The sequence below is a fragment of the Pan troglodytes genome, chromosome 20, assembly GCF_028858775.2.
Source record: "Pan troglodytes isolate AG18354 chromosome 20, NHGRI_mPanTro3-v2.0_pri, whole genome shotgun sequence".
NCBI lineage: Eukaryota > Metazoa > Chordata > Mammalia > Primates > Hominidae > Pan > Pan troglodytes.
Genome location: NC_072418.2, coordinates 60061824 through 60076712, shown reverse-complemented (window position 1 = coordinate 60076712; position 14889 = coordinate 60061824). Strand labels below are relative to the sequence as shown.

General features: G+C 43.4%; 1 protein-coding gene across 4 annotated transcripts; it reads right to left on the bottom strand.

Moving 5' to 3' along the window:
- Positions 1–1541: 1541 nt before the first annotated feature.
- Positions 1542–13465, bottom strand: USP29 (ubiquitin specific peptidase 29). 4 transcript variants are annotated; one of them, XM_054673011.2, is made up of 4 exons: positions 13361–13465; positions 10956–11105; positions 9309–9409; positions 1542–4781 (listed from the first exon to the last, which is right to left on the bottom strand). In XM_054673011.2, the coding sequence occupies exon 4, from the start codon at positions 4763–4765 to the stop codon at positions 2027–2029; it is 2739 nt and encodes a 912-aa protein (XP_054528986.1). In that variant the 5' UTR covers positions 4766–4781; positions 9309–9409; positions 10956–11105; positions 13361–13465; the 3' UTR covers positions 1542–2026. The 4 variants fall into 4 exon arrangements, with proteins under 4 accessions (XP_054528986.1, XP_054528985.1, XP_054528987.1 ...); XM_054673010.2 differs by having other exon boundaries at positions 13237–13434; XM_054673012.2 differs by having other exon boundaries at positions 13037–13421.
- Positions 13466–14889: the final 1424 nt, after the last annotated feature.

Below are 14889 nucleotides of genomic sequence, written 5' to 3'. Positions count from 1 at the left end.
TTTTTACCCAAAAAATCCTCTCAATTTCCATTTGTCTACTCACATGGCCATTTAAAAAAATCGTTCTTTACTCCTTGCTGAATTCACAGTCTAACACATCACCCACTGATACTGGGTACATTATAAGCTGTTTAAGGCTTGGCCACCAGGAAATGTTGTACATTTATGAGGATGGGTTTATCGTCTTATTCATATTAATAACATGAGCAACATCTTGCAGTGCTTTTGAATTCACAAAATCACACGGATATTTAGTATACTGCATTTTGCATATAACCCTGATGTTATGCCCTGAAATTCCTGGAAAATGGTAAATAACAGTTGATTGCTGCATAGCAAATTTTACTAGTAACCAGTCATAAACACATGTGGAAGCTAGCCAATGGTATATGTATGGGTTGGGTTATTATTTTAATAACTTTACAAAGGAAAAGTACTCACCCCCTGCTTTCTTTCTGTGTCGTGACTGAAAATCATGGACTGCTTTGACCATTCTGACCAGCCAAGCTGCAGGCTTTTCCCAGAAGGCTTGAATCCAAACCAGAGCCTGAAACATTCCCAGGCACTGATAGAGGTATTTAGGTTTAGGTTGTTGCCCAAAACACTAAAAGAAACTAGTCCCCGCCCTTGACCAAATTCCTTATAAACTTATATAACCCCATACCCTGACCCTCTCACTGCAGCAGACACACCAAGGTAGACCATCCCCCCTCCCGCCTTTTTTTTTTTTTTTTTTTTTTGAGGCAGGGTCTTTCACCCAGGCTGGAGTGCAGTAGTGTGATCATAGCTCACTGCAGCCTTGAACTCCCAGACTCAAGTGATCCTCCCACATCGGCTTCCTGAGCAGCTGAGACATGTCTGGCAAAGTTATTTATTTATTTAGAAATGGAGTTTTGCTCTTGTTGCCCAGGCTGGAGTGCAGTGGTGCGATCTCGGCTCACTGCAACCTCCATCTGCTGGGTTCAAGTGATTCTCCTGCCTCAGCCTCCTGAGTAGCTGGGACTGCAGGTGCCTGCCACCACGCCCAGCTAATTTTCTATTTTTAGTAGAGACTGAGTTTCACCATGTTGTTCAGGCTGGTCTCAAACTCCCGACCTCAGGTGATCCGCCCGCCTTGGCCTCCCAAGTGCTGGGATTACAGATGTGAGCCACCGTGCCTGGCTGCTGAATTATTTTTTGTAGAGACGGGGTCTTGCTATATTTCCCAGGCTGGTTTTGAACTGGTCTGCTCAAGCAGTCCTCCCACCTTGGCCTCCCAAAGTGCTGGGATGACAGGCATGAGCCACGGTGCCCAGCTGGTTGACCATGCTTTTTTCTCTCACTGTCCGCCTGAGGGTATGCTGCAGAACTCTCTAAGTTCCCCCTAATAAATGCTCCGGACAGATCCCTCTGGTGTTTGGTGCTTCTTTCTTTGGAATCCCAACCGGCCCGATCTCAGAATGGTTTTGGGCACCCTCTTGTTGGAATTTCCCTGCTGCCACTTTTGGGGTGACTCTATCTAGTCTTAGGTTCAGTGGGACAAAATAAAGGAGTGCAAAAAATTTAATGAAAATCATTTATATAACATAAGCAATCCATATCAACAGTAGCAAAATACATCAAGATACTCCACACATTACCAGTGTTCTTCAAACTTTCATGAGCACTAGAATCTCCATCTGATTGCTGGCTCACACCTCCTGTTTCTGCATCAGTTGGTCTAGAGAGTGACCCTAGAATTTGCATTTCTAATCAGTCCCTAGCTGTTGCTGTTGCTGGTTGAAGAATAACATTTTGAAAACCACTGTCAAAACGTGAAGAGCACCATTCTAATCTTGCAGGGAAAATATGCATATGTGCCTGAGTTCTGGGATCTAGGTGTCTGAAGCAGTTAAAATAGATATTCCCCCCAAATAAGTGTTTTTCATTGAGCTTTCATCCTGAGATACTTGCTCCTTCATTCTGAGTGAAGTACAGGATTCTCTTTGCAAGGATGAAGTGAGGCCGAGTGAGTCTGTCAAGCAGGTCTGTACAAAGAGTCACCTTCTTATTCCCCCTGAGGGATCACCCCTGCCTGTGTGCTAGGTAGCCGAGAGTTCTCTGCTTTTCTTAACAGCTCCTCAAAAATCCCATTGTGCATGTAAAAGAAGATATACCCAGAGTGAAGCCTCGCCTCCTGCATTTTGGTCTCTGAGATTTCTGATACACATAGATCGTTGTATGTGAACCAGGCCTGCTTCTGAAAGTCATACACATCGCTGATGTAATGGCCTGAATTTGGGGAGCTCCCGATATGGCTGACAACACTGATGAGTCTGTAGGCCTGGAGAGGATCCCCCATCTTCACGTTTCTTGTTAGTTCCTTGGCTTCACCTCTTGTGTTCTCTGCATCTAAAATGTTTTTGTTTCCTGGGTTGTCAGAACCCAGTGCCCCAAGGTGATTCAGGTCAGCCTTTGGAAGTCTTAATTCTGTAGACTGATTGAGGATCTCTTCTGTATGTTCCTGGGCATCCAGCTTCCTAACACCTGGAGGTGGTGCCTGCTGAAGAAATTCCTCTATGATGCTCTCCTCAATACACTGCTGGAGCTGTTCAGCCATTCCTTGAGATCCTTCTGGAATCCTGTTTTCTTTACAGTCATAAAAGCCATTGGTGGACTCAGTGACACTGTCAAAATTGAACTCTACGAATGTATTGGTTTTCTCATACTTCTGAAGTTCTGGATGTTGAGGCACCTCTTGAAGATGAACCTCGACAAGCCTTGTGTCTGGGCTGCTGATCAGCTTCCCTCCATCTTCATACATCACAGGAAGAGAAATGTCTCCCTGGTCCATCAGTGAGTCAGCCACTGGAAGCTCCTTTTCACCGATTGCCCTGTCTCTAAAGTGGACCAATTCTGACTCTAGTGCAGAGCCATTTTCCAGGTCTCTCTGATGCTGCTCTTGGCTTGCATCTCCACAGTCTCTCTGGAATCTTTGTAGGTCGGCATTCTTGTCTGGTTCAATGGGTAGAACCAGGGAATCACTGGATTCTGAGGTCAGCTTCATTGATGGTGTCAATGGGCTGGTGATCTTAGAAATCAACTCCTGAGAGACTTCCAGGACTTCACATTTCCCAACAGGTGCACTACTGCTCAAGGGAAGAGGTGGTTTGGTGCTTTCATTGCAATAAGAAGATAAACTTAAAGATTTGGGAATATAAACTTGCTCGTTATTCTTCACCAGCAACCAAGAATTGTTGAAGCTATAGCGTTTCAGATGAATGATAAGGACCCTGGAGAGCCTACTAAATGTATGCCTTGCAACGCAACTCTTCTGCTTACACATCTCACAGTTATATTCAAGCTCTTCTTCTTTAAAGAAAAGATCTAAAGAATTCTGAATGGACAAAGGAAGTGGTTTTGTTTCTTGGTGCAGGTTGATGGAGAGATAATTATTAGGTTCTACCTTGAGAACAGCATGACCACAAGCTTTACAAATAAGGGAGAGCTGCAATTCAAACTCAAAATTAGCAACAACAGGGCAAACAAACACTTTGGTGGCAGCACTACCAACATGCATTTGTGGAGATGAATTTTCATCCCCACATTCTTTCCCAGTATTCAAAATGGCATTTAACTTTTCCATGTCTTCTTTCAGCTGGTCTAAACACTGACCTAAAAACTCATGAGCATCATTCTGCATGCTGCCAGAAAATATTTCTGCAACTGCTGAAATGACTTTTTTAACATTCCCAAGTAATTCTCTCTTGATCTTTGTACTACAGAAATCTTTCAAAGCAAGCAGCTGGGTCAAGGTCATAATAAGAGCCTCAAAGGGAATATATTCCCATGGGACACCTTGAGTGAGTAAGTCATCAGCAAAAGATGGAATTGCAAATAGCGATTGTAAAATTGCATTCATGTAACAGGTGTTTCCCAAATTGGGGAACCCCTGCTGCAGTTGCTGTGAATGAGAGTCAAGAGGCACCTGGGCTTTGTTGCATCTCGGGTCACCCTGGCTGTGCTCTGGTTCCAATGGAGATGTCAAACCATTTTTGGCATTGAGAGTCTGGGTTGCAAGAACAGTCTCATCTAGGTTAGGATTTCCATTACAGTTGGTATTGAATGAAGGCCCGAGTTTCAAATCTCTATCTTTTTCTAAATCCTCTAAACTTGATGGGTTCTTCCTATTGCTTTGTATATATTTCAAGGAATCTGTCTTATATTTCTTGTTTGGTACAGGGTTATATTCCTTCAGAATGTCCTCATTTGTCTGCAGATCAGAAGATAGCGTGTTTTGCCCCTTCCCACCTTGATTTTCTAATATCCCCTTTTTCACATGTGTTGGTGATTTCGACATAAACAAAGGCATCTTCTGATAACTTGGCTTGTTACAAATGCTGTAAAATGAAGTTTTGTCAATTTCCTTCAGCATATTCCTGCTTTCAAACACACTCCAATCATCATCAGATTTCATGGGTTGCTGAGATTTGTTTTGGTGGATTATGTCCAGAAACATATTCAACTGTTTAGCATCTCTGTAGGATAATTTGTCAATAAACAAGAACACGTTGTTTTTCAAAGTTAAACGCAGGTGACTTTGTCTTTTTTTACAATGTCTAAGGACCACACTTCTAATGTTGTTGCTCAGCTGAAAAATTCCTACAAATTTTCCAGATTTGAAAGTGACCACCAGTTTAATTTCCTTTTGTCTCTGCACTGTTTCAATGAGAGCTTCTTTCAGCTTAGTCATCCCAGTCTTCTGGCTCCAAATTTGGATGAATCCACGTAACTTTAGAGATATCATCCTTTCTTTATGTAACCTAAAGAAGAAAAGCACACATGCATTTTAACCAAGAATATATTAACAGTTATATTTTATGAAAAACCTCATCCACATATAATAATGATTTATTTTTAGTCTTCTTATGCTCTAAGTAAAATACTCTTTTGGGGTACTAATATTCTGAAGCTGTGCCAGTTCTCCAGAAGACATAGACTGAGGCACACGCATTTTCAAGGGAGCTGGTAGGCGAGAAAGAATATACAAATGGCCAACAGAGATATGAACAGGTGCTCAGCATCACTGCTCATCGAGAAAATACAAATTTGGTTGGGCATGGTGGCTCACGCCTGTAATCTTAGCACTCTGGGAGGCCAAGTGGAAGGATCACTTGAGCCCAGGAGTTCAAAACCAGCATGGCAAAATAGGGAGACCTCATCGCTACATAAAATTTTTTAAAATTAAAAAAGGGGAGGGGCCAAGATGGCCAAATAGGAACAGCTCCGCTCTGCAGCTCCCAGCGAGACTAATGCAGAAGGTGGGTGATTTCTGCATTTCCAACTGAGGTACCCAGTTCATCACATCGGGACTAGTTAGGCAGTGGGTGCAACCCATGGAGGGCGAGCAGAAGCAGGGTGGGGCATTGCCTCACCTGGGAAGTGCAAGGAGCCGGGGACCTCCCTCCCCCAGCCAAGGGAAGCCGTGAAGAACTATGCTACTCAGCCCGGTTACTACGCTTTTCCCACAGTTTTTGCAATCTGCAGATCAGGAGATTCCCTTGTGTGCCTACACCACCAGGGCCCTGGGTTTCAAGCACAAAACTAGCCAGCTGTTCGGGGAGACACCGAGCTAGTTGCAAGAGTTGATTTTTTTGGGTACCCCAGTGGTGCCTGAAACCCCAGTGAGACAGAACCATTCACTCCCCTGGAAAGGGGGCTGAAGCCAGGGGGCCAAGTGATCTCACTCAGCAGGTCCCACTCCCATGGAGCCCAGCAAGCTAAGAACCACTGGCTTGAAATTCTCACTGCCAGTGCAGCAGTCTGAAGTTGACCTGGAATGATGGAACTTGGTTGGGGGAGGCGCATCCGTGATTAATGAGGCTTTAGTAGAGTTTTCCCTGGACAGTGCTAAGGAGGGTGGGAGGTTTGGACTGGGCAAAGTTCACCACAGCATGGCAAAGCAGCTGTGGCCAGACTGCTTCTCTAGATTCCTCCTCACTGGGCAGGGCATCTCTGAAGAAAGGGTAACAGTCCCAGTCAGGGGCTTACAGATAAAATTCCCATCTCCCTGGGACAGAGCACCTGGGGGAAGGGGTGGCTGTGGGCACACAGTTTCAGCAGATTTAATCTTTCCTGCCTGCTGGCTCTGAAGAGAGCAGCTGATCCTGATAAGAGGGATTTTCCCAGCACAGCACAACAGCTCTGCTAAGGGACAGGCTGCCTCCTCAAGTGGGTCCCTGACCCCCATGCCTTCTAACTGGGAAAGAACTCCCAACAGGGGTTGAGAGACACCTCATGCAGGAGAGCTCTGGCTGGCATCAGGCTGGTGCCCCTCTGGGACAAATCTTCCAGAGGAAGGAACAGGCAGCACTCTTTGCTGTTCTGCAGCTCTGCAGCCTCCGCTGGTGATACCCAGGTGAAAAGGGTCTGGAGTGGACCTCCAGCAAACTGCAGCAGACCTGCAGAAGAGGGGCCTGACTGCTAGAAGAAAAACTAACAGAAAGCAACAACATCAACATCAACAAAAAAGACCCCCACACAACAACCCCATCCAAAGATCAACAGCCTCAAAGATCAAAGGTAGATAAATCCACAAAGATGAGGAAAAACCAGCACAACAACGCTGAAAAATCCAAAAAACAGAATGTCTCTTCTCCAAATGATCGCAACTCCTGTTCAGCAAGGGCACAAAACTGGACAGAGAATGAGATTGATGAATTGATAGAACTAGGCTTCAGAAGGTGGGTAATAACAAACTCCTCTGAGCTAAAGGAGCATGTTCTAACCCAATGCAAGAAAGCTAAGAACCTTGATAAAAGGCTACAGGAATTGATAACTAGAATAACCAGTTTAGAGAGGAACATAAATGACCTGATGGAGCTGAAAAACACAGCATGAGAACTTCGTGAAGCATACACAAGTATCAATAGCCAAATCAATCAAGCAGAATAAAGGACATCAGAGATTGAAGATCAACTTACTGAAATAAGGCGTGAAGACCAGATTAGAGAAAAAAGAATGAAAAGGAATGAACAAAGGCTCCAAGAAACATGGGACTATGTGAAAAGACCAAACCTACGATTGATTGGTATACCTGAAAGTGACGGGGAGAATGGAATCAAGTTGGAAAACACACTTTGGGATATTATCCAGGAGAACTTCCCCAACCTAGAACGACAGGCCAACATTCAAATTCAGGAAATGCAGAGAATACCACAAAGATATTCCTCGAGAAGAGCAACCCCAAGACACATAATTGTCAGATTCTCCAAGGTTGAAACAAAGGAAAAAAATGTTAAGGGCAGCCAGAGAGAAAGGTCAGGTTACCTACAAAGGGAAGCCCATCAGATTAATAGTGGATTGCTCCAGAAACCCTACAAGCCAGAAGACAGTCGGGGCCAATATTCAACATTCTTAAGGAATTTTCAACCCTGAATTTCATATCCAGCCAAACTAAGCTTCATAAGCGAAGAAAAAATACAATCCTTTACAGACAAGCAAATGCTGAGGGATTTTGTCACCACCAGGCCTACCTTACAAGAGCTCCTGGAGGAAGCACTAAATATGGAAAGGAAAAGCCAGCACCAGCCACTGCAAAAACACACCAAAATATAAAGACCAATGACACAGAAGAAACTGCATCAACTAATGTGCAAAATAACCAGCTAGCATCATGATGATGGGATCAAATTCACACGTAACAACATTAACCTTAAATGTAAATGGGCTAAATGCCCCCAATTAAAAGATACAGACTGGCAAATTGGATAAAGAGTCAAGACCCATTGATGTGCTATATTCAGGAGACCTATCTCATGTGCAAAGACATACATAGGCTCAAAATAAAGGGATGGAGGAATATTTGCCAAGCAAATGGAAAGCAAAAAAAAAAGGATGGGTTGCAATCCTAGTCTCTGATAAAACAGACATTAAACCAACAAAGATCAAAAAAGACAAAGAAGGCATTACATAATGGTAAAGGGATCAATGCAACAAGAATAGCTAACTATCTTAAATATATATGCACCCAATACAGGAGCATCCAGATTCATAAAGCAAGTTCTTAGAGACCTACAAAGAGGCTTAGACTCCCACACAATAATAGTGGGAGACTTTAACACCCCCCTGTTAATATTAGATAGATCAATATTCTCATCACCACATAGCACTTATTCTAAAATTGACCACATAATTGGAAGTAAAACACTCCTCAGCAAATGCAAAAGAACGGAAATCATAACAAACAAGCTCTCAGACCACAGTGCAATCCAATTATAACTCAGGATTAAGAAACTCACTAAAAACCACACAACTACATGGAAAGCCTGGCTTCACCACTTACTGCTTTTGTAACACTAAGGCTGAAACTCAACCCTCCTGAGTCTTACTTTCACATAAGTGAAAATGGGACTGCAACAATAATAACGACTTCTTAGGATAAGTCATTGGGCTAAAACAGCTCAAAATTAATTGTCGACATCATATTCCTATTGCTAATCCTAGGAATATATTAAACTACAGGGATACCTCATATGGAGAAAATTAAGGCTCCATTATGGGAGGAAAGGGAGTTTAGTGACTTTTATTACAGGTTTATTGTTTGTTGTACTACATCACTCTATATGATGCTCCTGAATGACTACTGGGTAAATAACAAAATTAAGGCAAAAATAAAGAAGTTCTGTCTGGGCACGGTGGCTCACACCTGTAATCCCAGCACTTTGGGAGGCTGAGGCAGGTGGATCACCTGAGGTCAGGAGTTTGAGACCAGCCTGGCCAACATGGTGAAACCTGGTCTCTACTAAAAATACAAAAATTAGCCGGGCATGGTGGCAGGCACCTATAGTGCCAGATACTGGGGAAGCTGAGGCAGGAGAATCGCTTGAACCCTGGAGGTGGAGGTTGCAGTGAGCCAAGATCTCGCCACTGCACTCCAGCTGGGGAGACACAGCAAGGCTCTGTCTGAAAAACAAAAAACAAAAACAAAACCAAAACAAAAAAGAAAACAAACAAAAAAAAACCCCACAAAAAACAGGGAGTAAGGAAAAGGAGTAAGATGGCGAGTTGTTGTGCTAGCTAATTAGCAAAACCGAGGTGGGGAGAGAGACAGAGAAACGGAAATATGAAGAGTGAAAAAAAAAAAAACATGAAGGGAAAGACATCTCAAAACACAAACAGGTTTCAGAAAAAATAAAAAATATCTCTCTGAATTTGCTCCCTCCCCTTACTCATTTGCCCATTTCTCCCCAGGCAGTGAGGAATGCCTACTTCCTTCCAACATTCCAATTTCAGGAAAAGCAGTGAAATCCCAATGAAACCAACAGAAAAAGTTGCCCTTTGCTACTCACAGTTCTTTCCGAAGAAACTTGAGTCAATTTACGGAAGTTTAAGCTTTGGAGAGCTGTCCATGGTCACACTGCAGGCAGAGCTCTGACTGCCACGGCTGTTACTAGAAAGAAACAAAAAGGTCAGAGTCCTGAAACTGAGGTTTATTTAAAAAGTCTGCACATAGTCCCAACCATCTTTCGTGTTAATTTATTGCATTATATCTTAGAAACTGGGAAAACCAACCTTCCTCCAAAGTCGTTTACGTTAATTTAATCTGGGAGAAAACCTCCTGTGTTAATGGGATTATCTCTAAATGCATTCCTAAAAGCGCCCCTCCCCAATTACACAGATTAGATTAATATATCAACTGACTTCACATTCATTGGTTTTCTTGGAACTCTGCCACAACAAGACCTTCTAACAACATTTGTTGTTTGAGAAACCTTACACTTTATGGGTCTCTAACTTAAAGACTAGTTCTGACTTTGCTCACCTAGAACTTTAAGCATCTTTATTTTTTTCTTGTTACAAAGAGGCACTACAGAGAGGATGCATCGAGATCACACATTGTACATTCCAACTTCCAGGATTCCAAGCCCGGCTTCACTGCTTACTGCTTTTATAACACTAAGGCTGAAACTCAACCCTCCTGAGTCTTACTTTCGCATAAGTGAAAACGGGACGGCAACAATAATAGCGACTTCTTAGGATAAGTCATTGGGCTAAAATGGCTCAGAATTAATTGTCGACATCATATTCCTATTGCTAATTCTAAGAATATATTAAACTACAGGGATGCCTCATATAGAGAAAATTAAGGCTCCATCATGGGAGGGAAGGGAGTTTAGTGACTTTTATTACAGGTTTATTGTTTGTTGTACTACATCACTCTATATGATTTACATGCCTTAATACCATTTAATTCTGCAAGTGACCATATGATATTCAATTTTATTACATTTAACATAGTAAGAAAACTGAGGTCCAAATGCATTATTAATACATTAAGGGACTTTTAGGAGTCACTCAGCTAAAGAAACAGGGATGTGTAATCAGAAATGGCTGCTGTTGATGGGTGCCCACATTTCTTCAATGTAGGGCATAAGCTATACTATGCCAAACCCAGCAAACCATGTGGGAAGCAGAAAATCTTCCATGATTATAATTAATGTGTCCTCAGTTTCCTGAGAGATCCTAATATAATATCTAGAGTGTGAAGAAAAGCCCCTCCATTTCATCCTGTTGCTGCTGATAAATTATTGCCTCTTTAGGGAAACTTCACCCTCACTGGACCTTAAATTTAATGAAAGGAGGAATCACAAAAATTAGAGATCATCAGCTTTTCCCTGAGCTGAGTTCAAAAGACAGGTAGGCTTCATCATTTTCATTTTGGATGCATGCTCTTTTCTGAAAATGCCAATATCCAGTGCCACAGAAAACAGAAAACTATCCCCTCAAAATAAAAACCCGGAATCAGGATGTTCGAATTTACAATTCAACCTCATAAAGGGTAGAAGATGAAATTCCCCTCATCACAATATCTGACAATATCTTTAGGGCATTAAGTTTAGACAGACCCTCCTTCCAACACTCACACACACATACACACACACACACACACACACACATCCCATCACCCAAACAAGCAAACCTTGAATGAAACTTACAGTTTGGAGAGCTGTTCTGGGTGAGTGGATGATAATTCTTTTTTCAGAAATGAGATCTTGCTATGTTGCCCAGGGTGGTCCCAAACTCCTGGCCTCAATCGATCCTCCAGCCTCAGCCTTCCAAAGTGCCTGGATTAGACTCCATAGCGCCTGGAGGAGAATGATGGAAGTTGAGTCTGACAGTGATTATGATGTTCCGACCTTTTATTCCCAGGTGGCTCCACCCATATCACGGGTTTTTCCAGGAAATACGTTTCTTGATTAACTTATCTCTGTGTAAGAGTTAAAAATATTTGTCTAGAAAAGGCTAGTGACTTATTTTACTTTATTTCAATTGGTAATTTAAAACTTTTATTTAGAAATCATTGCAAATATACATAAGAATTGCAAGATTAGTAGAAATAACTTATATTCCCTTCACCCAAATTTACCAATTGTGTATATTTTGCCACATCTGTCTGCTTTCTCTCTCCCTCTTTTGATGTTCTATGTATCTATCTATCTATGTATCTATCTATCTATGTATCTATCTATCTATCTATCTATCTATTTTTTAATAGAGACAAGGTCTTGCTATGTTGCCCAGGTCTCGAACTCCTGACCTCCAGTAATCCACCCGCCTCAGCCTCCCAAAGTGCTGGGATTACAGGCATGAGCCACCATGCCCAGACATGTTCAAGTCCCTTATATAACAGGATATACTTTTACTCCACTTAATGTTTACCTGTTTTCCTTGTAGTAACCGTGCTTTTTGTTTTATATATATATATGTATATATATATAACATATATAAGTATATATAACATATATATGTATATATAACATATGTAAGTACATATAACATATGTAAGTATATATAACATATGTAAGTATATATAACATATGTAAGTATATATAACATATAAGTCTATATAACATACATATAAGTATATATAACATATATAAGTATATATATAACATATATAAGTATATATAACATATAAGTATATATAACATACATATAAGTATATATGACATATATAAGTATACATAACATATATAAGTATATATAACATATATAAGTATATATAACATATAAGTATGTATAACATATATAACTATATATAACATATATAAGTATATAACATAAGTATATATAACATATAAGTATATATATAACATATATTTAAGTATATAACATATATAAGTATATATAATATATAAGTACATAACATATATATAAGTATATAACATATATAAGTATATATATAACATATATATCCTACATTTTCAACATGTGTAACAAATGTGGATAGTTTCAAAAAGATCATTTTACGTTCTAGTAGTTACCCTGTTTGACCAAAGTGTAGTACTTTTATTTTTCTATTGCAGTGCATTTTCTTTTTTTTTTTTTGGCGGGAGATGAGGGAGCGGAGCGGGGATGGAGTCTCACTCTGTCACCGAGGCTGGAGTTTAATGGCATGATTTCGGCTCACTGCAGCCTCTGCTTCCTGGGTTCAAGTGATTCTCCTGCCTAAGCCTCCTGAGTAGCTGGGATTACAGGAGCCCGCCACCACGCCTGGCTAATTTTTTGTATTTTTAGTAGAGACGGGGTTTCGCTATGTTGCCCAGGCGGTCTCGAACTCCTGATCCGCCCGCCTTGGCCTCCCAAAGTTCTGGAATTACAGGAGTGAGCCACCGTGCCCGGCCTTTTTTCTATTTTTTTTTTTTTTTTTTTTTTTTGAGACGGAGTCTCTCGCTCTGTCGCCCAGGCTGGAGTGCAGGGGTGTGATCTCGGCTCACTGCAACCTCCACCTCTGGGGTTCAAGTGATTCTCCTGCCTCAGCCTCCCCAGTAGCTGGGATTACAGGCACCCACCATCATGGCCAGCTAATTTTTGTATTTTTAGTAGAGACAGGGTTTCACCTTGTTGGTCAGGCTGGTCTCAAACTCCTGACCTCAGGTGATCTACCCACCTCGGCCTCCCAAAGTGCTGGCATGACAGGCGTGAATCACTGACCCAGCCCTTTTTTCTTTTATATAGTTTTTGAGACAGGGTCTTGCTCTGTTGCCCAGGCTGGAGTGCAGTGGTGCGATCATACCTCACTACACCCTCGATCCCCAAGGCTCAAGTCATCCTCCAACCTCTGCCTCCTGACTATCTGACACTACCGGCGTGGGTAATTTTTAAATTTTTTTGAGACATAGTCTCACTTTGTTGCCCAGGCTGGAGTGCAGTGGCACGATCTCAGCTAGCTAATTTTAAAATTTTTGTAGAGATGCGTGGGGGGGAGGGTCTCACTATGTTGCCCAGGCTGGTCTCCAACTCCTGGGCACAAGCGATCCTCCCGCCTCGGCCTCCCAAAGTGCTGGGATTACAGGCATGAGCCTGGCCAGCATTTTCTGTTTGAATGTTTTTACGTAACCGGAGTCGTCATGATGGAGGTACAGTTCCTTGGACTTCCGGCTCCCATGGCTCTGGAAATCTCAGCTCGGACCCGCCCCTTCCGGCGCCGCCTCCCCTGATTCTCCTGGGAACAGAAGAGTTCTGGGCACAACACGCTGCGTCTGCGCAGTGCCGGGCACAGGCCTCCCGACCTACGGGTCTAGGTACGGGCTCTAGCGTGGCCGGGGCACATAGAGTTCCTGGCCTAGAGCTGGTGGGGCTTAACGGCAGGAGTTAGGGTTCAGAGAAAACCAGCCCAGGGGCGGGTTCATCCTGTTACCCATTCAGCCTCAAGCGAGGTGGGGTGTGGTAGGTGGGCTGGTGCTAGAAACCACGCCAGGAATTGTTAATAACAGTCATCCCGGCCGGGCGCGGTGGCTTACGCCTGTCATCCCAGCACTTTGGGAGGCCGAGGAGGGCGGATCACCTGAGGTCAGGAGTTTGATATCAGCCTGACCAACGTGGCGAAACCCCGTCTCTACTAAAAATACAAAAATTAGCCGGGCATGGTGGTGGGCGCCTGTAATCCCAGCTACTCGGGAGGCTGAGGCAGGAGAATCGCTTGAACCCGGGAGGCGGAGGTTGCAGTGAGCGGAGATGGCGCCACTACAATCCAGCCTGGGCGACAGAGCGAGACTCTGTCTCAAAACAACAACAACAACAACAAAACCCCCCCAAAAGCGGTCATCCTCCAGGTAGAAGAGACAGAAGAGAGGGTGCGGAAGAGACTTAAAAGTCTCAGGCCTTCAAGCGTGTTTGCCTCAGCCACCCGTGAATCCTACAGGAAAACTAAAACAACGTGGCCACAAGCCCCTAAGTCTTGGGGAAGCGGACGGTTTCCCAGCCGAGCTTTAGGAGGAGGCGCCGCGGGACCTCACGGGTGACCGGGGGTAGTTTGCGCAGAGGGTCGCTTTGGGCGCGCGTAGAGTCGCGTGGTGCCTGGGCCAGAGAAGCCCAGGTGCAGTCATTTGTGGCCCTGTCCCGGCGCGCGAGGGGCCAAGGCTGGCCAGGGGCTGGGTCCGCATGGTAGCAACTGCATCCTGCCAGCTTCCATCTCTCCCCCTGAGGGCCTGAGCGGCTGCCAGAGTCAGGTCTCCAGGCCGGGCGCTCACGCGTCTGTGCCCAGTGAGGCCCCAAGATGCTGGTGAGGCCTCGACCCTGACTGGTGTCCAGAGTCTTGACACTGTCGTGAGAAGGAATTCATGGAAGAGCAGAACAAAGTGTGGAGATTCATTGCGACGGGAATAAGTACGTACTGAAGAAAGAAAAGTGCAGGCATACCACAGAGCATCACGCCCAACGGGGTTTGGAGCTACCTTTAAATATTTATTTAACCAAGGGGTGGAATATTCATGAAGATTCTTGGAAAAAGGTAAACATTTCTTGGTACTGTGGTGCCACACATTTTTATACTAAATATGGGTGTTCCCCAGAGCTGTCACAGTGGGTGTGTGACTTAGTATGTTAATGAGCACATAATGAGAGGTCCTAGGTGAAACGGGTCGAATC